We start from the raw sequence: 25,928 nt of genomic DNA on the forward strand, positions 1-25,928 counted from the left end.
GCCATAATTACAACAGTATGAGCAGAATCAAATTTAGACTTTTATATATTTTTCTTTATCACATTTTTGCATCCTGAATAAATCTCCACTACAGAACAGAACTTGTTTAAAAAGTTAATCACGTTCGTATGTGTTCACTGTGTTGTCTGTGTGATGTGTCACAAGCAACAGCCTCAAATTAGTTGAACTGGTCCATGTCTGACAGTCTTAACAACAATGCTTCACAAAGATAGTATTTGTTGTAGGGTTGTTTAATTGTAGATTGTGCTACTCGTACTGTACATTGTTTTTACATTGTATACCGACTACCTGTACTCTCCCTCATAAATAAATGCAACAGTAACAGCAGTCTACTTTTGATTTATAATATAATATATAGTTTTTATAGGGGTCGCTCTCATGGTTTCAACATTTAAGATGAATCAAGATGAAGTAACCTTCCCAACCATATCCACTGAATTACAAAAAGATGATAGATTTTTTTTTTCAATCTAAGTTTTTTCAAAGAAATGCAGGTATCTTTAGTCCTTAGTTGATGAAAATATAATACATTTACAGCCAGATATATTGTTTAACTTTTTGTTCTTTTTGTGAACAGCGTTTTGGAAATGATTCAGCTTCCTGTTTCCTGTGCTGCTTCACACTGTTGCCTGTGTATCACGGCCCTGATGATAAATGTACCCGTCAGAAACCCCACAAACGTCTTGTTGCTACTAATCATCGTATCCCTCACTCCTCTCCTCCCATGTTCCCTCCCAGCGTGTTAAAAGTTTTGTTAAGTGTCTCTCTTCGTCTCGGGCTCGGCATCAGCAGTGAGTCGTCCCTCCGCCCACCTGCCTCTCCTCCCCTCCCCTCCTCCCCTCTTTTCTTTCCTCCTCTCTTCTCTTTTTGATCTCCTTAAACCTCCCTCCTTCATCCACTCTGCTGCATCCCTCCTCCCACACAATTTGAGCATACAGGATTTGTGTTTGTATGTGTGTTGTCTTCAATCTAAGCCAATCTAATCCCCCCAGTTGTGTTTTCCCTCCCCTTCCCTGCGTATGTATCCTAGCATGGTGAGGCGCTCATTCGCATGTGTGTGTGATAGCGGGGAGGAGGCACGGCTGAGGGTGGCGCGGCCATGGGCAGGGACTGGGGAGGGGGCCCGCTCGGGTGGGGGTGCGGCTGAGGGTAGGCGTGGGCATGGGATGCTCTGGGTAGGGTGGATGTGGCAGCCAGGTGTAGGGGGTGTGGGTAAGAGGAGGAGGTGGAGGAGGAGGAGGCCGGCTGGAGCTGGTAGCTGGCCGCTGATGAAGGCCCAGAGGAAGAGGGCGTCGGCTGGGAGCTGCTGCCCCCCTTGGGTGGCTGCTGCGGAGGTGGAGTCTGGTTGAGCTGGATGGAGATGTCGGAGGAGACTTCAGACGCGCTGCGGCCCCGCTGTGGTGGAGGCCAGGAGTCTGGATGGAGGAACTGACCGCTGTAGTCGCTGCAGTCGGACATGCGGGGGCGGTACAGGGCGGGATGAGGCCTGTACAGCTCCTCCTCAGCATAACGCTTCATGAAGAGGTAAACGGACATCACTCCTGCACCCTGGGACAGAGACACATCGATACATACAAAGATACAATGGTTACTGCAATGTCATATATGTACTTTATCAAGTACATCTTCTGTAGATTCCTCCACTGGAGTAGTTTTTGTTTTTGGTCCAATTTGTTTTCCTTTCTAACTGTTAGATACCGGGATAAAATGGTTAGTTAACGTTGGTGTTGTTCAGGATTCAGGATTTTTTAAATAACTGCACCCTTCCTAATAATCTGACTGGGCCTGCAAACCAGTGTTGATAAAGTGCTTTTCTACACCCTATGCAGCAGTGATGTAGCATGGCACTATAGTACCACATCGCATCACCCCTGGGTGTGGTTACAAGTACAACAGACATCACCAGACCACATCACCGCTGTGATGTTGGATGTGACTTTCAAACCACAGAGACCAACACATCTTTGCTTTTCCTCCTTCCAAAATCTAGTGTGTAGTTACTCTTTAGAGACTACTTCAATACCAGCTGAAAAGCAGTGTTTCACTGCCCTCTCAAAGTTTGTTGCACCTCTGACTACACCCAGCATCCCTAATGGGTGTGGTGTGGTTAGGCTGTAACCACACCCAACAGTTATGTTATGGCGCACTGACACACCCTGCAGTATACTTCTACTTCACTGCAAGGTGAGAAGCAACCAGGGTGCAACCCTGGAGAAGGTGTGGGTTCTTTCTAGCTTTTATTACTGTTTTTATGTTGCTTTTATGCACTGAATGTGTGTGTATTTGGTTTTATCTCTCTTGTATTTTATTACTCCTGTAGGCACTGTTTTACAAAACATTTATTGTTCTATTTTGCTCTTATTTTGTTTTATGTTATTGTTTTATGTATATTATTATATTGACAGTATATTGGGTGGATATACAAGACAAATTCCCCACTGGGAACCATGAAGTTTTCTTCTTAAAATTTCTAAACATTCTACATGTTTTTAAGTTAAATAAATAGTTTGACCCCTATTACCTACTGGCTGCAACTTTGTTTGTAATTGGACATTTTATAAACAGCTCTGGTTATATAGTTTAACAATGATTTAGACAATCATGTAAATAAAGTGGATCTGATAGATAAATAAATACATCAAACAGTACTGAGAGTGTCTTTTGGGAAACAGAAATTGAGATGGACAGAGAAGAGACTCCTATTATTTCCATCCATGAAAACTCAGCATCTGTATTACCGGGAATCAAAACGAGCTGATGCAAAAAGCTTTTATAAAACATCAGAATCAGCTCCATCCTCCTCCGTAAACAGCAAGACACCGCCACCAGGAGGGGAAAAAATTTAATGAATCCATAATAATTTTGCAAAGAGTTGACAAAAAGGCTTGGCGCTCCTCAGTGGAATGAGCCATTCATGTTTTCACTCGAGCATCCACTGAGCATTCACAACTCATTCACTATTCATCCACAGCATCATCGCTACAACCGCCTTTAAACTTTAGAATGCTGATAAATGTGTTTGTGTGTGTGAGAGAAATAGTGTGTTTGTCACAAATACCATGTTTTGCAGCTCCAGTGCAGATTAGAAGAAGAAGAACAGTGACAAAAAACAGAAAAAAGGAGGAGGAAAAGAGGGGAGAAGACAAGAGAAGACAGGAGGGAAGAAATGAAACAAGTGGAAGAGAATGGGAGAGGAGGGAAGACACAAAAGAAAAGAAAAGGAGGGGAGATAGGATGGAAGAACAGAGGAGATAAGAGAAGAAGAAAAGAGAAGGAAAGAGATAATAGAGGATTAGAGAGGGAAAAATGAAAGCAGAGAAGATAAAAGTAGAGGACAAGAGAGGAGGAAGAAATAAGATAAAAGAAAAAGCAGGCAAAGAAGAAGAGAGAAGGGGAGATGAAGATGAAGTGGTAGAGGAGAGGAGGAAAGAAAAGAAGAAGAGAGACAAAGAGGAGATAAGATGAAAGGACAGAAGGCAAGAGGAGAGGGGAGGAGAGCAGAGGAGATAAGAGAAGACAGAGGATTAAAGAACTGAAGATAAAAGAAAAAAAGAAGAGACAAGATAAAAGTAGAGGACACAGAGAGAGAAGAGACTGGAGGAGAAAAGAGGAGTGAGGAGGAGGAAAGAGATGAAAAGAGAGGAGTGAAGGATCGAGAAAAAGGAGTAGCAGAGCCCCCCCCCCAGCGAGGAATATTCTTATGCATATGAAGCTGTGCTGCGACAGAGCTGCTGCCCTCAAGTATTCAAGCTATTAACATTTATGAATATTGATGCAGGCAGGGTGACGGGCTCCTACGCAGGCACTTTTTAAATGTGTGTGTGTTTGTATTTGTGTGTTTAGCTGAATAAGTCTGCATTTCAGCAAGCTACAAGCAATTTTTGTGTGTGTGTGTGTGTGTGTGTGTGTGTGTGTGTTTGTACACATCTGAGTGTCTTTAGCTAAACGTTTGTTGGTCGACATCCAAGACAGATTCCAAACAATCTGTGTGTGCGTGTGTGTGTCTGTGCACATTAACTATTTTGTCAGTTACGTAGCGTCAGTAAATGTTAAGCATCAGTGCATATTAGTGTCACTGTGAACTGCTCAGTGTGTGTTTGTGTGTTTACTTGAACACATCTGCAGTGTGTGTGTTTGTGTGTGTATTTTGTCCATATGCACATTCAGTGTGTGATTACTTAAATGTGTCGCATGCATGCAGGCTTCCGCCTTTGTGCATTTCCAAATGTGTTCATGCTTGACTACATCTGAGTGTGTGTGTGTGTGTGTGTGTGTGTGTGTGTGTGTGTGTTTTAGTGTATTGTTATTCGATCACCTCTTTAAGCAGGAAGGAGGAGGCGGCGAAGGCAAAGGACCAGCCGTAGCGGTAGTGGAAGAACTGCTCTGGCTCTCTGGGTCGGTTCATCACCTCGTCATTAATACTGGAGATATACAAGACCAGACCAACCACCAGACTGAGACCTGCAGACACACAAACACACATACACATGTATTCATACTGTTATTACTACAAATACAGAGGGTTTTAACCTCAGGAGGGCCTTTCTCCAATTTGATTATCGAACTTTCACCTCTTGCAGATGTAAAAGGTGGCACAAGCTCTATCCATGATGCTCATCCTGCTGTGTGGCCCACAGCAGACACCGGTGCTCAGGCCTTAGGAATCTGCGTGCACACTATATAAACTCTGTGCTCTCTCTACAATCTACTGAGTCTTGAGATCCCCTGCTTGAGATATGATGTTTGTGACTCTAACTGAGTTGTGTATGAGAATTGAAACAGAAGAAGTCTCTTTATCTATATTTTGACAAAAATATGAACATTTGGAAAATACTGAGCATGCAGGTGGATAAATAAGTAGCTTTGCCATGGAACTTGGTCACTATAGACCCTTTTCACTGCAGACATTTTAAGCACAGGTGGAATTGATAACACATGGGTGCACGGTGGCAGAGCGGCTAAAGCTCCTGCCTCCCAATAAGGAGATCGTGGGTTCGTGGGATCGATTCCCGGACCAGACCAACATCACACAATCTCTCTGGGTGGAGTCTGCATGTCCTCCCCGTGTTACCGTGGGTTCTCTCCGGGTTCTCCGGCTTCCTCCCACCGTCCAAAGACATGCATGTGTGGGTTAATTGATCTCTAAATTGCCCGTAATGAATGTGAGAGTGAATGGTTGTCTGTCCTTGTCTGTGTCTGTGTTAGCCCTGCGACGAGTTGGCCACTGTCCAGGGTGTACCCTGCCTAAGGCCCAAAGTCACTGGGATAGGCTCCAGTCACCCGCGACCCCTAACGGGACCAAGTGGTAGAAAATGGATGGATGGATGGAATTGATAACATTCATTTTCAATTCAATTTTATTTATATAGCGCCAAATCATAACAGAAGTTATCTCATTGCACTTTTCCTATGGAGCAGATCGAGACCGTACTCTTTATAATATTATTTACAGAGACCCAGCAAATCCCACCATGAGCAAGCATTTGGCGACAGTGGCAAGAAAAAACTTCCTTTAAGAGGCAGAAACCTTGGACAGAACCAGACTCGGTGGTGGGCGGCCATCCGCTGCTGCCGTGTTAGGTTTTGAGAGCGAGAGAGAAAAAGACATTGATTTTAGGCGAGCCAGTCCAGCCAGTCCAGAGCTCACTCACTGACATGGCTTACTGGGACATTTAATGAGCTATTGTTAATGTTATTATTTACACCCGTGCGTTGCTTTTACAAGTCAAAATGTGTGTGAGTGTGCCGTTTCAACAGTATTCAACAGACTTGGTTGTTTTTGGACTTTTGTCATTAAGCTAAATGATACTAACTGATAATTCCGTCTCTTATGCATCTAATTGATTTTGTCTTTCTTTGCATGCAAATAGCAGGATCTGGTCAGCTAAGCTTCACTCTCTAGTTGTTTACACACCTGATTTAAATCTTAGCTAACAGCCAGATCTCCGTCAAGGAAGACAGAAGATAAATTCATGCAGAAACTTTTAATTAAATGACTGTAGTTACACTTTAAACTACCAACTCTTCTCAGTGTTTAGGGTCAGATTCTAATATGCTTTCCCGAAATGAGAGTGACGTGTCGGCAGTTGTTCTGAATGGGTCCCTGACACCTGAACAGGGTCAAATGTAGGTTCAATATGTGTTCACTAAAAGTGCGTCATAGGTGCATTTTCCAGAGTGAAAGAGGTTTAATGCTATAAAGACTAAACAGTTCAGGCCACTAGAGATGCCAGACCAGATCAACCAATTGAGGAGGAAGTGGAAGAGATTATAACATTTAGTTATTTTTGTTTGTTCCATCCCTCACAAATGTTTAACAACCCTACAAACTACAAAAACCAGGAAGTACAAGGCTAATGTTGCATTACCCTTGTTACCCTGTAATACAAATCCCATTTGAATGGGGCTTTAGTCTCTTTATATTTGTCTATATGTGTGTGTGTTTGTGTGTGACTGTCCTTGTTTATCTCTTTACCACAGCACAGCCTGTTGTTGGGGTTTTCTCAGCCTATTTACAGTACAATGAGGACACGTTATCATTAGCTATTCCAGCTACAGAGCGTGCACACACACACACATACACACACAGTGAACTCTCATTAGGAGTGTGTCAGTGCTTCCTCCCCTGTCGACAGACTAACCACTGCAGCTGACCTCCAAAATCCTGCAGCAGTGAAACTAAACACGGCAAAGATGCTTTTCTTTACAAATCACCTTACAGCTCATTTTCTCTCAAAAAAGATCAGCGATAAGTTAACATTCAACTCGATACTAAACAGAAATAAAATAAATAAACAATAGCCACTAAACACTTTCATTTGAAAATATGTTAAGCCGGATTAAGGCTTCTGCGTCAGGGTGTTGCAGAGGCTCTGTGGCTCTGCAGAGCTCCTCCTTAAAAATGTAGCTACATGTCAGGGCTGAGGAGCTACAACATGTTAAGCACAAGAACAGTGATTGGTCAGCCTGTACTGCTAGTAGATGCACTGTGAATTATATTTTGTGATCCGGCAAAGGCATTTCCAGTGCAAACTCTTCCTCACCGCATGTCGCTCTCTATTATGAACTGAATAACCTTTTTCACTAGCTAATGTTGCAGTGGTGGTGGTAGCGAATGCTAGGAGCAGTTAAGAAATGCTGTTTGAGTTACTTATGTAAGTCAACTTATAACAACCTGTACAGCTGTGTCAATGTCATGTATGTTTGCAACCTTTTTGGGGCCATTTTTCAGTCACTATATGTTGGTAGTTACAGTACCAGCAGGAAGAAGAAGCCACCATTCTTAATCCCACCTACACAACTCTGATTTTCGATTGTTTCACCAACCAGCAGAAATAGCCGTCAATGGGCACAACCCCAGACCTACAGTATTTGAAGTCCAACAAATCAGCAATGTCAGCAGCACTTGAGAGGTCTGGAACCAGGCTAGAACATCTCGATGGAGAAACATTAATCTGAATTAAATACTGGATGTACCATTTCAAAGAGTGACACATGCTTCTAGAAATTGCTCAAAATTAAGTCATAGTTCATTTTCAAGGATAGGGCATATGAAGAAGTACATCTGTTCCATATCGATTGTGTGGTAAGCGGGGGGGGGGCACAAATCTAGTCTAAAACCTTTATTATTTCAGTTAAGTGGTGCATATTCCGATATACATGTGTGTTTAGCAACCACCAGCTAATTGACACACAGCAAACCTGGGGCCAGGTAATATTTCAGTAGTAGTAGAACTAGCTGGCTTCTGGGGCTCTAGGAAAAATAAAGCTGTGTGCACTGTGCTTGATGAGCACTTGTGCACTCTAGTGAACGCAGATTGGTGGTCAATAGCGCTCCACTCCCAAAAAAAATGTGTTTTTGGGCAGCATAGTTGTATTTCAAAATTGGAAATTGGATTGGAAATACCTGTGAGATTGTTTGGTGTCAAAGCTGTATAAAATGGGACTAATCAAAGCAGGGGAGACAAAGTCCTTAAGGAGGCATGCTGGAGATTTCTTGGATAGAAGTGTTGGAACAAACATGTCCTGTGAGTTAAGATGCTTCGAGGAAACGAGGCAGAACACTGAGGTGCTCACAGGCTGCAGTTACAGTAATAACCTGTGATTTTAATATGGGCACATTTCTGTTTTACTGCTCTATTTCCAGACAATATGATGTATTGAAAAACACTGAAGTGATATGCAGTTAAAAAAGGTTTTCATATTTCCTGGAAGAATTTAAATCCTTTGCACAGAAAGTTTTGTAATTTAAGACTTTGGAATAACAAAAGAAGAAGTGGGACAGCTCCCAGCCTCTCTACAATGAACCACTAGGAACCAATATAAAATCCTTTTATTATTATTTTTTCTTTAATTGCCTTTTGTTTTAAACTATAGATATATCACTGAGCAAATGGACTTATCTATGTAATCGTAAACACTATTTTATATCTACATAATTTCAATTTAATTGGCTCCAAGAAAAGCTGAAAATTGGGGAAGAGGTAAAAGTGACTGGTTGGTATGAATAGTCACAGCTAGACAGATGGGTGACCAGACAATGACAAGTGCGCCACCTATAGAAAGTCAATAGGCATAAAAAGACAATATAAGGGAATGATTGTCACATCCTGTTTGACTGACAGGTGATCTCTGGAGAGTGCAGTGCAGAAAGAGACTGAAAAAAATAAAATAAAAGATGGATTAAAAACTTTTTAGTCTTTATAAAAATCAAAGACTGGAAACATAGTCTCCATTTTATGTCTACTGATATTCAGTGTTATCAGTCGTTTCCATTAAAGTAAACATGGACAGTGAGTCAAACTGGTAGATTTAATTGTGAGAAGGGGAGAGAAAAATTAGACAGAGCTGTAATTCTGTCTGTTGGCCATCAGATGGCAGTGTTGTGGCTGAATGCTCGTCTCAGCAACAGCCTCCTGGACTGACTTATGTGGTCACCAGATGCGTATGAACGTGCACACACACATTCACAGAGGGGAAAATCACCAGAAAGGGGAAAAAAGAGACAGAATTGGAGGAGAGAAATTACTGGAGGAAGGACAGACAGGAGAAAGGGGAGGAAACAGCTGGTTCGCAGCCACCATGTTGTAACCTCAGGGTGCACTGTGGACCAGCAGTTTCCATGATGGGCAGTGTTCATAATAAAAGTACACACATGCTGACTGAGAAAACGAGTGCTGTTTTTGCTGCCAAATCAATCTAAAATACAACTGATGTCTGTGTTTTTCTCCCCTGCTGTGTGGGAAATAATTGCAGGGCTTCCTTTGAAAAACATTTTCTTTTATGGTAAACGGCAGGAAAAAACACAACTATGGAACAAAAAGACAGTTTACAGTAAGTGTAATTTTGCTGTTTCAGAAGTGAAAATGGCAATCATCATTTTCTGGGCTCAATTTTCTTTGTGCTATGAACAATCAGACAGAAATCTCTGACTATTTCTGACAGGAAACATGTTTTTATTCCTCTCAGAAGCCGGCCAGCAATTACTACTTGTTGAAATTAATTGAGAGAGACATGACAGATATGTATACACATATAAATATAAAGCATTTCAGGTTTATTCTCTGATTCTGTTTTTGCACTTAATCTTTTCTCAAAAAAAAAGAATAATGCTCTTACATCTTTGTAAGATGCTGTTGCCAAAGTTGTTCTTGTGTGTTTCTCTCTGTGTGCATAGTTATTAATTTAAGTGGTAAATAGTTTTGTCATGCTAATAACATTTTTGTCATAAATACTTAAACAAATGTAGAAATGTAGTCATGTTTTCTCAAAACTGCCTTTCACAATGTGAAACAAAAATGTCCCTATATCATAAGACTTGTCATGAAATGTGAAACGTCCAAAAACCACATACCCTATGTCTATATGTAAATTGATTTTATCACATGTGAAATGGTTTTTCATAATATTATTATTGAAATCAATGTTTTCACATGTGACATGAAAATCACATGTGCCTCTATGTGAATCACAGCGTATGTATAATCATACATTCACATTTAATAAAATAAGTATTATAAATAAAATATCAATATAATATATAAACTATGTAAAATATGTAACAAAATAAATACAATATAAAAAAGAAAATAATTGCAAATGGACTTAACTTATTGTACCCTGTGACGCCATGGTTGTCATGTCTGTTCAAATGTCCAGTCAGCAGTCCACCATGCTAAGCTAGCATCTGTGAGGTAAAGCTCCCTCATGCAAAACAGGATGAAACAGGAAGGTGATGTCATCCTGTCAGCTCAGAGAAAGAGAGAGAGACTAACAAGGTCCAAAAAAAATCCCAACAATCGCTTCATCAGCTGAACGCTCGACCCTGCACTCGAGGTAACCGACCAGAACCGTCACCCAGCTGTCCTGCAGCGACACAAGGAAGGGATGTCACCCTGTTGGCTACACTGACTCTCCTTCCCAACAGGAGCCAATGAAACACAAGGCTCATTGAGAGATCTCTTTTTCTTTTTTCTTTTTCACTTAATTCGAAGCACACCAGGCGAACAAAGTCACATAGCTTTATACGTAGCTGGAGTTTTAGTGACCACTTTTATTGTTGGCAACATACTTCAGGAATTACAAAATTCCAACCCATCATGACAAGACTAAAATCACATCACATTATGTGAGCCAGGCCTGTCTCCAAGCCAACTGATGGAGTAGGACTACTGTGGTGGACCAATTCTGACAGTGATAGCGAAGGTGGTACTCCACCTAAAATCTCTAAAACACTCCCCCCGCGTAGTCTTGAAAGGTGGCTGAGAATAGTTTGTAGTCGGCTCCTTTACTAAACAGTGGCTGTGGTAAACTTCATGTCAGCTACAATCATTTCCAGTAGTAACAGCATCATAATATCTAGAGAAATCTCTTAAAGCACAGCGGTAGCACAATCCACTTCTCATAAACACGCATTGTTTTTGCCTGAATCTGGCTAAATACACTACTTTTGTCAAAATTGACCAAATGGAACAATTGCACAATGGTGAAACAATGTTAAATTGTTGCTGATGTTGAGATCTTGAGATGTTTTTCTGTTAAAATGTTTCTTTTATTATGCTGTAATGTTTGCACTACAATGCCTTTTCTGGCCTTTGTGTACTTCCGCATACTCTTAGAAATGTGTCAACAATATTTGGTTTGCCATTTATGTTAACCGATAAGGAATATTGTTTGTTTGTCCGTAACAATTATTTTATGCCCTTTGTCTGCCGATTTTGGTGTCTAGTTTTGGGTTAGTTTTATTTGCAAGCCTATTTCGAAACCTGCATCTTCTCTCTTGCTGGCCCATTACTATGTTTTTTGGCACGTTACCGCCACAGGCTGTCGTTTCGTGGAAACCACTGGCAGAAAAATATTGTGCCACTTGCACACTCATATCTTTTTGCCTGCTTCTACAGTCCTGATGAACTAGGGTGCGTGTATATACTGTATGTTCCCTCATGCATGTACAAGATAAAAACATGACCTGCTCACAAAAACAGTGATCCATACCTCTACTAGTTGTCATAAAATTCACAGAGTACCTTTAATTCCAGCAGGTTGTTGTTGTGACAAAATATACTCTGTGGCCAAAAGTATGTGAACACCCGAACAGCATATGTAGACATCTAAACATTACATCCATATGTGATTGCTGAACATGTCATTCCAAAACCATATGCATTAATCAGCTGCTACAACAGCCTCCACTCTTCTGGTTTCAGTCTTTCCACCGGATTTTCGAACCTGGCTGCCGAGATTTGCTCCCGTTCAGCCACAAGAATGTTAGTGAGCTCCGACACTGATGTTTGGTGATCAGGCCCGGCTCACATTCGGTGTTCCAGTTCATCCCCAAAGTGTTGGATTTGAGCTGGATTGGGTTGAGGTCAGGGCTCTGTGCAGGACAGTCAACTTCTTCCACACCAAACTGGTGGTGGAGCTGGCTTTGTGCACGGGGGCACTGTCATGTTGAAACGGGAAAGGGTCTTCCCCAAACTGTTGCCCCACTATTGTTTAAAATATCATTGTGTGCTTTAACATTAAGATTTCCCTTCATTGGAACTAAGGGACCTAACAAAAACATTAAAAATTGCCCCAGACCAAAAGTGTGCAAAGTATGTATATGGCCATACTGTGTAATTTGATTGAATTTAATACACTGGAAGGTGAGTCTCTCTTTTTTTATAGACTGCCATGTGGGTCTATGAAGAGAATACGTGTGATTAACATTTCATTCAGTAACTTTTCACTCACTTAGGCTTTCAGCTACGTGGCTGGAATAGAATTTGACTGCACCGAAGGTTGGTGTCCAGTCCACTTACTGCAGTGAGATAATGGGAGATTTTTGGCTCAGACCAAAAAGGTGTCATCCTGAAGAAAACCAGCCTCCTCATTACCGACTTTCTGATTGAAATGTCAAACTACAACAAAGTCGCTTTCCAGACTATTTGGTTTAAGTTGAAACTTTTTACCAAAAGCCTGCAGCGAAACATCAAATCACTGCTGCCCTGCAGCTTCCACAGCAGAGAGCAATTATTTGGAATTAAATCCTATTCACTGTTCAGCCAGCAGCAAGAACAAGGTAAGGTCTGACAAGCTGTCAACTGGGAAAAGGAAAGAAGAGCTGCAGAGTGAGTCTTCCAACCACTGAGCTGTCTTTTTATCATTAACCTTGAAGAATGTTGACTTTTAACAAGCTCACTTCTCTTCTTCTGCTCTGCTGCTTTTTAACATGTTATTTAAGCCGACAGGTGAGGGAGGAGTTTGACACTTTCACACAGGTATTATACCATACTTTTTGCCTGCTTCTGCTGATCAACTAGGGTCCATTAGCTTTCCCAAAGATCCTGCAGCGATAGTTGTTTAGGTAACAGAGAGTGTTCATCACTCAGACAGACAGGATTCGATCCAGGCAAGCTTTCTTTTCTCATGCATGGCCAACTCTGTCTCCTACAAAATACATTTATATATCAACGTTTTTCAAATCAAGAAAGTGTGACACACTATACTGCGTAGAAGCGATAAAGAGGAGATGGGGTTGGATGGTTGGACGTACAAAGCACAGACCAGGGTTTGGATACTGCATCCCACATAATGTTGTGTGTAGATTCCTGAAACAATTTGGTGAACATTATAAAAGAGGTTGCTGTTTTGTTAGATACTAAAAGTCAACACATCCCATTTCATCCTTCAAGTTAGCACATGGGCATCCATAAATTCTTTGCAGGTGCTGGGTAACAGTAATCTGCACAAAAAAGATGAAAAAATACCCAAACGCTGCAATCTTGTTCCCAAAAAGGGTTTTTTTCAACCACAAATAGTCCTATTCAGATTGACACTTTATGTCCATGTAAAATGAAAAAGGATTGGGAATGCAAATATATTTTTGCAACATTATTGGTTATATAATAACCAAGACCACAAAATGTATTTGATGATGCAAATTATTAGATGTCAAATTTAGCCCATTTTTACCTTTTCCTTTACCTAGATGTCTTGTGACTTACTAATCATCAATGTAAAGCTTCACTGTGCTGTTTAATGCTTACTTTTTAATCTGCAGACACTGACTGGACACTGTTTATATCACAAACCTTGTTTTCTGCACTTTGCACTGATTCAATTTATTACAATATAGTAGGATTACTAGAGCACATCTTTGCACACATATTGGAGTATTATAACATGTGTAGCTGTGATGTAATCTGGTTGTACTTTAACAAATATATCCTGTTCTTTAAGGAAAACCAGCAACAAAGTTGAAGTGTTCCAAACTGTTTGTGTTGCTGCGGAACGTAAAATAAAATACTTTTTTCAACAAAGCTGTTTGTGGACAGGAAGGTCAAAACATAATACCAGAAACTGTAACCTCAGCCATTCTTAAATCTCTGAAATAACGTTATTCCTAAAGCCCTTTTATCTGTAGTAACGGGACGAGTTTTAAGTCTTCATCATCATTGTGCCAAACTGAAAAGCCTGCAATTTAAAGGGAGGCAAGGAAAGAGTGACCTGAGAGCAGCCGAGGAGAGTTCACAGTCGGATTTAATCACTTGATTATAAACCTTTGAGAAGTGCTGGGGGATGTCCGGCCAAAAGACAGAAAAATGTTCCTCACAGGAGGTGCGTCTGTCCCACTAGTCGGACGAAGCTCACTTTATTTTACTTTTGGCATAAATACACTGTGGAAGTCGCATTTTGCATTCCTAGAAAAGACCTACCATCCACAGACTCTCCGACAGCTGTGTACTGGGGTTTGTCTCCTAGGCTGCTTTGCACACACAGCAGAATAATTGGAAAATATGGAAACAAACCATGACAAGAACAGCCTGGAGTCTGTAGTTGTTCCACAAGGGTATAACATTTGTGTTCTGTGAGTTTTTGATTGTTTACAAACCTTGTTTCCGTGCACAAAAACAAGGTCTGTATGAACAATTCCACTTTATGAACAAGACTTCTTTTATGACTTCAAACTTCCAACTGAACACATATAATACCCTCACACCCACACGTTTCTTTGACAAACAGGTTTGTAGTGTACGTGTTCCTTCCATGTGCACGGTACCTGACAGTATGAAGAATATTCCAGAAACAAAGGCGAGGATGGTGCGCTGTGGCCGGATGTGTCCAATGTTGCTGATGACGAAGGCGGTGAAGACGAAGAGCAGGGAGACCATGGGGAAGGGAGTGGCAGTTCGGACCATTTCTGGAGGACAGGGAGGATTGTGGGAGAAGGACGAAGAGAAGGACAGACTAGATTAAAAACAAGATCATGCAGAGATCAGCAGGAGAAAAATATGTATGAATGAAGATGTGAATTCACTTCAGGAAGGAGTGACAGAATGCTTTACGTTGTAGACTGATGCCAAAATTCGTTTAATTCTGGCATGTGTTTTAAAAACGTGTTTTAATGATTTAATTGAAAGGATTTCCCCCCTTTGAAGAGTCAGCTTTGTTACTGTAAGTCTAAAATGCAGCAAACATAACAATCTTGAAACCTTGAGAAAGTTTAAATAATTCAAATAATAAATAATTCAAAATGTTATCAACTTGATTCTTGAGTTATTTCTACGGTGCTAAAACTGTTGTAGGCAAAGTTGTGAGTAATTTGATATGTGCAAACTCTGAATATTAAATGTTCCCGTGTTAGTGAGAAGAGTATGAGTCTCGTTCATCCATGTGCAATGAAACCAGCCAACAAAGTAACATGTAAGACATTTTTCTTTTACTCTTTTATTTATTATTTTTTTTAAAAGGCATCAAGATGGTTATTTGTGTTTGTGGTAGGTGCTTTATTTTTTACAATGTCGCTGGGTTTAAAATGATTTACCTTCATCAATGATCAAAACCACTAGTAGGCCATATACCAGAGGAAATCATCCTTTGCAGTTTGTCTGGTCCACAATTGGCATTTTCAGCCTTTTAAATTTGTAATGAGTTTGTATGCAAATAACCTTGTTATTGCACTTATTAGATGGTTTGGTTCCTATTCCAAACTTCAGAGAATTTTAACTTCTTGCAAGGAAACTATTGAAGCACTGGAAGTCACTTCAGCCTCTATTGAAATAGTTGGAGCTGAGTTCTTAAAGCAGCAACAATTCTGTTTTTTTTGCTCACTTGGGCAAGCTATGAATATGACGACGACATATATCAACTTGTAAATTTATGGTAAATATGTTAGCAAGCAGCTGCCTATTTACACGTCCAGCAGACACAGATCAACATTATCATTCATTTGGAGTCGTGTTCCCAGTTCAATGTACACTCTTCTTTTCACTCTGTTTTGGTATCCACCAACTCCTAAGAGAAATATCTGGCTGCTAAATGCTCCACTATGTTAAAGAGGTAGTTGTTAACTTTGTCAGCTATTATTGCAATGTGCATTTTAGTTTACTAGAACAAGAATTTGGAAATGCTGACACCAAGTGTTTCCTGTGTTGAGAAATATCCAGGTTTGTACAAATGTTCACTGCATACTTATAACCATAGAGGTCTGCTGGAGCTCACTCAGGGATATGCTGAGCGGGGCAGTGCGTGATTTATTCAGCAACCTCTCCTACAGTTCCACTACAGTATTATGACTTGTGTGTCTACCTGAGGACATTTATCTAATATTAAACAGACCAAACCCTAACCCTAACCCCCTGGTGTCCCCGACAACAGTGTGTGCTGTACTTCAAAGAGACAAACAAACTGCGGCGGGGAGAGCACTTTGAAGCCAGTTCACAGTGTCAACATCTTAAATCATTAAAGCAGCTCAGAGACAAAATAGCTCCATGGGGAACTTCAGCGAGCTCTCGACATTCATTTACTGTTTGACCAAAAAAAAAAATATGTTCAGTATACACAGGGTTCTTTACAAATAAATATGGTTCTTGACAGGTTCTTTGGCCAGCATTGGGACTTTAGGTAACCTTTTGGTAGTGAAAATAAGCTTTTCTATATAATTTCTTTAGAAGCAGAACAATTTACTCAATCTATTCCTTACGTTTGGCCAAAAAATTCAAAATCACCAATCTTTTGGAGATTTTCACTAGATAGCAACACAGGTTCTGTATTAATTATTCTGGAGTGGACTGTGAAAGGTTGAATGAAAAAAGTAGATTATATGGAAAATAGTTCTATTCTGACTTTGTCCACCAATACTGAGATTTTAAGTCAATCTTACTAGACTCACAAACAGGGCTGGAGTATTTGTTGGCAGCCTGATTAGACAATCAATGACACCTGATCCCTATTAAGTCTCACCTACTATATGCGAAGTTCACAGCTGTCTTGTCCTGTCAGTAGGTAGAAGAGAGACTGGGAGTAAAACAGAAATAGATCTTGTTTATTTGGTATTTTTAATTTTCATAAAGCTCATAAAGTGGTTTTAGATATCAAGATCCTCAATCTTTTTTCTTATCTTCAAATTGTTTTGACCATACATGCCATGTGAATACAATAACCATGTGTATGATCTTGTGTTAGTGATAAACAGATGTTTTACATTGCCGCTAATTACTGGAATATCTGTATGCATTGTTCTTTCATTCTGTTTGCCTTGTATACCTGAAGAAGTTGTATGAAAGCTTGTATGAAACTGTGTGCAGATTTTAGTGTGCCAAAGTTTTTTTTTGTATTTACATGTGATTGTCCGTCCAGCACCTAGTAAAGCTTTTTCAGCCAGTTGAGCAGTGGATCACGAAAGCATCAAGAACCTTACTGAAATAGTTCAAGAAATAAGAATATTTCTACCCCTTTTGGAGGCAAACAAAAGCAGATTTCTATATTGGACCAATATTTCTACAACAAACACTGCCACATATCAGATTTAGTTACATATTAGACACTACACACAAAGGGTTTTGTAAGTCTAACTTTGTAGCTTTTTAACTTTGACCATACACATAAAGCTTTATGATGAATAAACCACACTTCGCTAAAAACAGTAATGATACAAACAGTGTTAAAGGGCAGCAGATGAATGCATGTCTTCTAAGACCTTCAACTTTTGATTTTGTGTGCTTGCGGTCTTGTTTGACATTTTAGATGGACCTTGTTATAATAACATTAAATAAATGACTTTTATTTTTTTGGCTTCTCTGAGTGAAATCTGTTAATCTGTTTTTTCCAGTGAAAGGTAATGATGGTAATGATAATAGTAAAATACTTCAGTTGAGTAATATTTCATCTACATGTGCATGTATGTGGGGATGTGACTTACTGAGTATGTTGGCTGTATTTTCTGTCGTGATCTCTATCTCTGGCTCGGTGAAATACTCTGCTGCCACACATCTGCCCTTCTCTGGTCCTGAGAGAGAAGAAAGGGGAACGAATTGAGAAAATGAATGAAGAAAGGAAAGGAGAGAGATGAGTGGGAGGTATTTTGGGTCTTCTTTGGGTCACAAACAATATGGAAATATTTGCATATGGAAAGAAAACTAGAATATACAAACAAACAGAGATAAAAAACACAGAGAAAGGGCAGACAGAGAGACTGAGACTGAGCGACGGCAGAGACAAACAAAGAAATTTAGAAAGGACGACTGAAAAGAGAGGTGAGAGAGGATAGTGAGACCCCAAAAGAGATGACGAAAAGAGAGAAACAGAGAGGCAGAGAATGGAAGTGAGAGAAAAAGTGAATTAGAGGTAGAGACAGATGGAGGTCAGGAGGTTCAGGAGAAAACAAGATCTGAGCTGAGAGAAAGAGGAGCTGAATACAGACACGACGATTAACCTCAAACTATAGGCACAGAGAGAGAGGACACACACACACACACACACACACACACACACACACAAAACAGACATCTATATATACACGAAAATATGTCAACAAAATGATGCATACAGATACAGACAAACATGATTTCTTTCCTCTCTCACCCACCCACACATTCACTCTCACACACACTCACACACACACGCACGCGGCCGTTCCAAATGCCACCAGCGTTTTCCTCCTCTGACCTTTTGTACCAGGCGTCAGACAACAGGGAAACACAAACATGGCCGCCTCCCCAGAGCAACACCATCATGACCCGAGACACAGAGACAGCTACTGCAATAAGGACAGTCATTTCTGCGGTGTCCACCCTGTGTGTTTGAATGCATGCATGAATGAACACTTATCTTTTTTTGTTGTTGGGGCACCATGATGTTTGAAGGCAAAATTCAACCAAAGGTGACTCACTTCGTCACTGACTCTCTCTCAATGTCTGTGCACTCTTTATTGAAAATGTAAAAAGTTAAATTTAAACATAACGTTTGGCTATGAATCATCCAACATTAGATCTGATGTTAGGGTCAGGGGTTATAATGGTCATCTAATGCCAGTGAGTGACACCAACAAGCGCGTACTGTTGTAAATCAGTAGTGTCACCCTGAAATGAATAGCTGTTGAAAACAGTGCTTTAATATGACCCTTTGAGTCTTCCTGATTAGTTCCTGTCAGTCAGCAATGCAATCTATACTCTCACCAGAGTAAATCGATGTGCTCGTGTGTTTCTTGCACTGTGCCTGGCCACAACGAGTAGCACAGTGACGCTAATTAGCACGTTTTTGCAAAATGGGTGGTGCTGGACTTCTTTATTGCAATGACCCCTAGAGGAGGTTAGTCGACATAGTTACACATGTATGAAAACAAAAATAAAGTAAATGGACAGTGACACCTATTGCCTAGTAATTGAAATTAAACACTGGACAAATACAAAACAATAAAGAAGTAGATAAACACATAAAAAAGTAACTAAATAAATAAAAAGCACACACTGGCAACTACTCAATAACTACTTTATAGAAGACATTATTGTTTTAACAAACAAATATTTGATCTCTTTGGTATGTTGACACGGTTGCTAACTGGACATTAAGTTAATTCGAGCGAACATATTCGTCCTATTGACTCCTGTCTCATGGCTGCTTGCAACCATGCAGCATCTCTTTGTGGAGCAGTCTGTCGCTGGAAGAGCATGGCTGTATGCATGTAAAATTGGGTGATCTCACACACAGATAATATGATAGCTTCCCTTCTTTTGGACTCTCCACCTGCCCATACATTGTTCTACGTTTTGCCCACGTGCGATGAAACGGGTGTCAATCTTGTCTCCTGGCAACGGTGGTAAACAGTCACACTTTAAGTCGATTGTAGATTGAAATAACAATAAACAGTGTGAAGGAGGACAAGTGGGTCTACAGTATGGGGAAGAGGGACTCAGACAAACAAACTCATTGTGAAAATGGTTTTAGCCTATACTGTTTCAGAGGTTTTCCTACCCTGCAAAGAGGGTTTTTCTGGTTAGTATGAACTGTTTTTATTTTTGAGATACAAAATTAAAAAAAAAGTTTGAATTGTTTTGCATTAGTACCTGATGAAGATAAATCAACATAGAAAATGACAATAAATAATTCAAAATGCCATGCGAAACAACTAATATAATCAGCAGATTATTATTATCAGCAGTTTCATGAAATTGTTACCAACCTGCCACGAAGCAGACCCTCCAGAGGCCGGAGTGCAGCGCCATCTTGACCTCGGTGGTCTGGTTCTGCTGCAAGACGATTCCCTCCTCCATCAGCAGCCAGTAGTCTGTTGACACGGCGACACCCACCAACAGCAAACCGCAGGCCCCGAAAACCGACGAGAGCAGCGTCAGAGCCCTCGTACTGAATGAACTCATCTGCGGAGAAAAAGACAACAGTTGTACTGATCAGATATGGGCTCAGCCTGCATGCTGAAGAGGAGGAGAGAACATTCAAAAATGTGTTGGATTTAAATGATTAAACATAAGGAATGGATAGAAAGGGATTTTATTTAAGGATTAGAGAGGTGGAGGAATTCAAAAACAAACAAAAAAAACATGTCAAGATGTGGGAAAGAAGAGGTGACGAGAGAACAGACAAAGATTGATTTAATTTATTGATTTTTACATTTTAAACTATGCACAAGCAGACCATGGAGGTACGAAAATTAGGGCGAGGAGCCTCTGATTTAAATCTTTCTTGACTTTCATTGACTTCAGCTGTTAAATATGTATGTGATATTGGACAGGAGAGGAGATGAAAGAAGAGAGGAAAGGAGAGGAGAACAACCTTGGATGAACTCATATTTCATGTTGAAAATATCAAATTCACTCCAATGTCAACAAAATTATCCAGTTCAGTTAAGTTCATTTAAAGTATTAAGAGCATTGAACAGCTCCTCACACATATCAAGGAATTATGCTGCCCTACAAAGCCTAACTGCAGTAACTACTTGCTTGGCTTTAAAGTGTTTTAACTGGCCAGCCAAATGGGTTATATTTATATAAATGATATCGCACTAATTGTACATGTATTCATGAGGTAATTTTTAGGTCCAAAAACCATGACGGCAAAACCTTTGACCCCAAAAATGTAGCTACTGTGCCTTTGAATTGCCTCAAATGGTTCTAATAGCAATGCAAAAGCAAAGTGCAGTAACTACAATTATGTTGTTTTCTTTCAGCTTTTATATTATGTTTGATTTGATTCCGATTTCTGACCACTAGATGGTGTTTAGAGACTCTGTTAACACACAAACTGCACACACAGCCAGGCTTCACTATCTCTCTATCCCGCTGTTACACTTCTTTGACGCGGGGCAGATTGTTACATTATCTGCATTTAAATATCAGTAAACGTGTTGGGATACTACTGAAATGAGCAACATATGGACAATATCTTCCTGATGGACATCACTGTGAATGATTATGAAGAAAATGAAGATGTTATTCATGTTATTAGACAAAGAAAGTGATCGCTCTCATGGCTACTTGATTGTTGTGGGATAACTTGAAACATGATGCCTTTCGAGTTTTTATTATATACATTTTTCCACCGCTGGCAGGATTAAATTGATGCGAATGACAAAACGTAGTTGACATGGCATCGGCGATGATGTGAAGTTACACTGAATAATGTTACAGCTTTCAGGGAGCAGGTAAGCTAACGCTAGCTAACTAAACATCCCCTGTCAGTCAGCATATACTAGGCAGACAGGTATTTTATAATACTATATTTTTTTATAATTCTTAATGTCATTGTTACCATATTTTGGCAAAATCCCAAAGCAGGGCGTGAAGTAATTTACATGTGTAGATGTGTAAAAAGCATGAGGTGCCAGTAAAATTCAAGGACTGGGAGATAGAAAACATGAAAATCAACAAGGCAGAGAAGGAGGCCATGAGACGATAAATGATGCTCTGAATTTAAGAAATTCTGGGAATTCAAGAAAAGGTTTTAAGAAGAAAACAGGCCTTGAGCCAGATCAAGCCCAGCATTCGACAGGACGTTTGGGAGGTGTAGGGTTTGAATCCTCCAAGAATAAAATCAGACAAAATGGTAAACATTGAGTTGGATGCCAACAGCAAATGACATTATACGGTGGGCAAAGAAGAATGAGTATTTACTTTAAACCTACACTGAATGGGAGTCCTGCTGGCTATATAATGACAGAATATAACTCAACAGTGCAGGCACGAATAAACTGAAGTTTCTATCTAATCTAATCTACTTGTGTCTCCCAAAAGGAAAATATTTAACTCTGGGTGCAGGCATTAATCAATAATCAATCCCTGTTTGCTAAAAACAGCAAGAATCTTTGAAAAATGACAAAAGCATCGTGTTTATAGTTAAATCAGTGTGTAATCCAGAGACAGAGAAAAACATCTGTGACAAAAAAACCAAAGAACAACAACAAAGATGAGAAAAACACATTAAAAATGTAAAACTGTACTGTTTGTTGGTAAATGGTAATTTTTCATTTTGTTAAACGTGCTAAATCATAAATGAATTCTGGTAAGTACATAAAATGTTTTAAACCTTTGGGAGTGCTTTTGGTTTTGTAGATTCTAAAAACCAAAACCACTTTGGCCATGATCACAGACCTGGTGTCTCTGGTGATCATCTAATGAGCCCCTGCTGGAATCCAGCATTCCAGACCAGTTTGTCAGGCTTCCACAGGTGACATGCAGTGCAGTTTGACACTCACTTGGTGGCAGAAACGCTGCCTCTGCTATGCATCATTTCAGCTGTTCACACACTGAGAAACATCCACTCTCTGTCACACACACACACACACAGCGCCTCATCCATCCAGTCAAAATGGAGGTCACATTCACCATGCTGTGGTCTTTGTAAGTGAAGCAGGCGTGAAACATCATGGACTGCTCGAGTGCTAACCAAAAACTGTAAACACAGAGCCAAAATGCTGCTCTACACTGGTCAAACACAGGCATGGGTCTCCCTAAATCTGAAAACTCTTCCCTCAGACCATCTGCTTTGTACATTATTGTCTGAAATTATATGTGCAATAAAACTATTTTCATATGAACATACATTATAGTCTCAGTCAAATAACCTGCCTGTCTCTGCTATGAGCCTGTATATAATTATATTAACAAGCAGGCCACATGCACATCACCTGCAGCCACAGTGCAAACTAATAACTAAAGCTGAAGTTCAACCATGTTAATGCAGTTCAGTAAAACATGCCGTGGGCTTAATGTGCATTTATAAAATACAAATTGTCTGCAGTGCTGTGATTAAACAAGATTTACAGAAATACTGACACATATACAGTTTGAGCTACTTTTGGCAACACATGACAAAACAAATAGGGTGTCAATATGTTATCAATATCATTTGTTATGCCTAAGATGAGCTGTGATTTTCGTTTTTTTAAGGTTTTAGGGGAGGCTTTATGTGACTTTACAGTCTCCACATCTGTAGACACTTTTAAATGAAATCTTAAGACACACCTTTTTAACATTGCTTTCTCTTAATGTGTTTTACCATCTAAACTATTTTATTACAGTAATCCTTGGTTTTCGGTAAATGCCATGATCCTTATAGCTCTCGTTTTGCAAGACTTGTGCTATAGAAATACAGTTTCTTTTTGTTATTATTATAGTGAATTACAGGAGTGTTCCTTTAGCCATGATATGCCAGGCAGCACACACTTGTTTATTGTCTAACATCATGGAACTTAAGTTGCAAATTTGGACCTTTTGTCCAGGATGTGTTCAGACTCTAAAGAGCTTAAAAAGATTAACATTGAAGAACAAGTGTTCTCTAGACAGAGCATACAGATCAACCTGTATGGAAGCCCATTTCCGCCAATGCCATTTAAAAAAAAAATAAGATCCTGTAAGTCAGTAAAATGAAAAACGTTTTGGAAATAATAACTTGGTATCTCAAAATTATGACTTACTTATCTCAAAATAATGAGTTCGTATCTAAATACTTGGTATCTAAATAATGAGAACCTCATTAATCTCATTATTTTGACATACTTTGAGGTACTACGTCATTATTTTGAGAAGGTTTCTCATTAATTTGAGGGACTAACTCATTTTTTTGAGATAAGTAAGTCAATATTTCAAAAAGCTTCTCATTATAATGACTTACAGGATCTTTTTTTTTTCATCACATTGGCCAGAAATGGGCTTCCTTGTTGGCAAACTAACTTGTTGACTTGAACTTAACTGTGTGGGAAGAGTCAGAGTCAGAGAAACTCCAGCAGCCCAAGTGCTTCAGGTCATAACTTACATGATGTAATTTTGTAAAGAAGCACACCTGCTGTTGTGTAACAGAAATATTTGTGTTATACAATTAACAAATTAACATCAACTGTCCTCTCTTTAATTAACAATTAATATGTAAGCATAGATAAACAGCCTGCCGACAGATGGTTGTAACCATTATTTTTTTTTTTTTTACAGTTGCCTGTTTAAAAGGACATTTACAGTTAAACTAATTCTTATGTGTTAATACCAATAAATGGCATTCAAAACAGGATGCTGAAGGAGCTTCACTGACTTTTAAATGCTGTTTACGAGGCTAAGAAAGAGAGGAGCAAAGCCGATAAGAAAACAGCCAAGAACAAAATGAACTCAGCAGACAAGATCAGAACCGAACAGATACGAAGCAAAAAGAAAGTCGCTGTCAGGCAGGAAGAGAGTGAGGAGTGACCTCATCACTCAAGCAAAGCGCTGCAGAGCACATTCAGCGGTGTCAGAGAGGATTCGCTCACTAAGACATGAGTCACACAATACAAATATTTGATATGGTAAAACACCCCTCGCCTCGGGTGAACCCAGCCAATCGCAATCTCCTGCAGAGATAATGGCAGACACGTCAGGTATGTGGTGGTGTATGTGCAAAGAGGAGGTCTGATCCCTCACTTAAACTCTCTGAAGGTCCTAAAAATAGCTGAGCTTTCTGGTATGACCTCAACCAAGGACCATGTAAAAGTCTCAAAAACTTGAGCGTGTGGATAAGTTGTAAACATTTAAAACTCGTAAGAAGGGTATGTGTGTGTTTGTGGTGGGAGCCAGTGTATTACTTTTTCAGGCATGAATTTCAACACATGAATCTTAAAGCAGGGCCTTCGACACGATACAATCTCTATCAATATATATATATATCAAAACTGCAGCATAACATAGTTTGAATTTTATAAAAAGTGTAGAAAGCAGAGAGATTTTCTCCTGTCTGCAGAGTCAAACATGAAGACGTCGCTGAAAGACGTCCGACACGTCGAGAGACGTCAGCGTCTCAGAAAGTCACATCCTCTGAATAAGACAAAGATGATTTGTGCTTGGCTCGTGTAAATAAGCATCAGTCTTAGAGCTGGAAATGTCAGGTTCAACATGAGAGGCAGTCAGACGTTCTGTGCTGCAGAGTCAAAACACACAAATTCATCCTCCACTTAGAAAAGAAGAGACAGAGCTGAGTACCTGCAGGACTCAGATAACTGAAGGTGGTTGTTTTGTTTGATTTGTTAAATTTTAAGATCCAGTTGTTCATTTAACTACTGTACTTCTCTGAAATGCACAAAACGGTGCTGCCCTGCAAAGGCAGAAGCAGTGATGTTGAGGAAAAAAGGGTTTAAAGTTGTCAGGCTGTAAACTATGGAACACAGACAGGTTATAATGTCTTCTTTTTAAGTTTCTCCCTAAACAAATGCCTACTGCCTGGTTCAGTGGATTAACAAACTGAATTACCATTTCGGTTAATCAAAATGGCAACGCTTTATTTGAAGGTGGGTTCATAAGACTGACATGACACCGTCATAACCATGAAGGAGTCTTAATGAAGGTTTATGACTGTTGCCATTAAGTGTCATTCGGTCACTATGACATTATGTCACTTTTAATGCAAAGTTGACATTGTTTGAGATGAAAAATGTCTTTGTCATGACAACTTGACATTAACCAAGAAAACATAAACTGTCACAAACATGCCATAGCATGCCTAATTATCAAACTTAAAGAAACTATTTAGCTCTATGTGTTAACGTTACATTATACTGTCTGTATGTGCTTGGTTTTGATGACTGTCATGACACCATTATAATTGTGTCATGAATAAATTGTGTTTAAAACTGGTAGGGCCAGGTGGCGATCACTTTTTTAGATCTTGAAAAT

At 39.7% G+C, this 25,928-nt stretch overlaps 1 protein-coding gene across 1 annotated transcript in view; it reads right to left on the minus strand.

Annotated features, from left to right (window-relative positions):
• Positions 1 to 235: 235 nt before the first annotated feature.
• The window catches only part of LOC122864783 (voltage-dependent calcium channel gamma-7 subunit-like), a 33,176-nt gene continuing 7,483 nt past the window's right edge, over positions 236 to 25,928 (minus strand). The window contains exons 2-6 of the mRNA XM_044172430.1: positions 19,964 to 20,159; positions 17,705 to 17,791; positions 14,564 to 14,704; positions 4,337 to 4,482; positions 236 to 1,569 (exon numbers count right to left, since the gene is read on the minus strand). Coding sequence (XP_044028365.1) covers positions 1,048 to 1,569; positions 4,337 to 4,482; positions 14,564 to 14,704; positions 17,705 to 17,791; positions 19,964 to 20,159 — 1,092 coding nt within the window. The 3' untranslated portion in view covers positions 236 to 1,047. The remainder of the gene's footprint in view (positions 1,570 to 4,336; positions 4,483 to 14,563; positions 14,705 to 17,704; positions 17,792 to 19,963; positions 20,160 to 25,928) is intronic.

The sequence above is a fragment of the Siniperca chuatsi genome, linkage group LG17 (assembly GCF_020085105.1).
Source record: "Siniperca chuatsi isolate FFG_IHB_CAS linkage group LG17, ASM2008510v1, whole genome shotgun sequence".
Classification (NCBI taxonomy): domain Eukaryota; kingdom Metazoa; phylum Chordata; class Actinopteri; order Centrarchiformes; family Sinipercidae; genus Siniperca; species Siniperca chuatsi.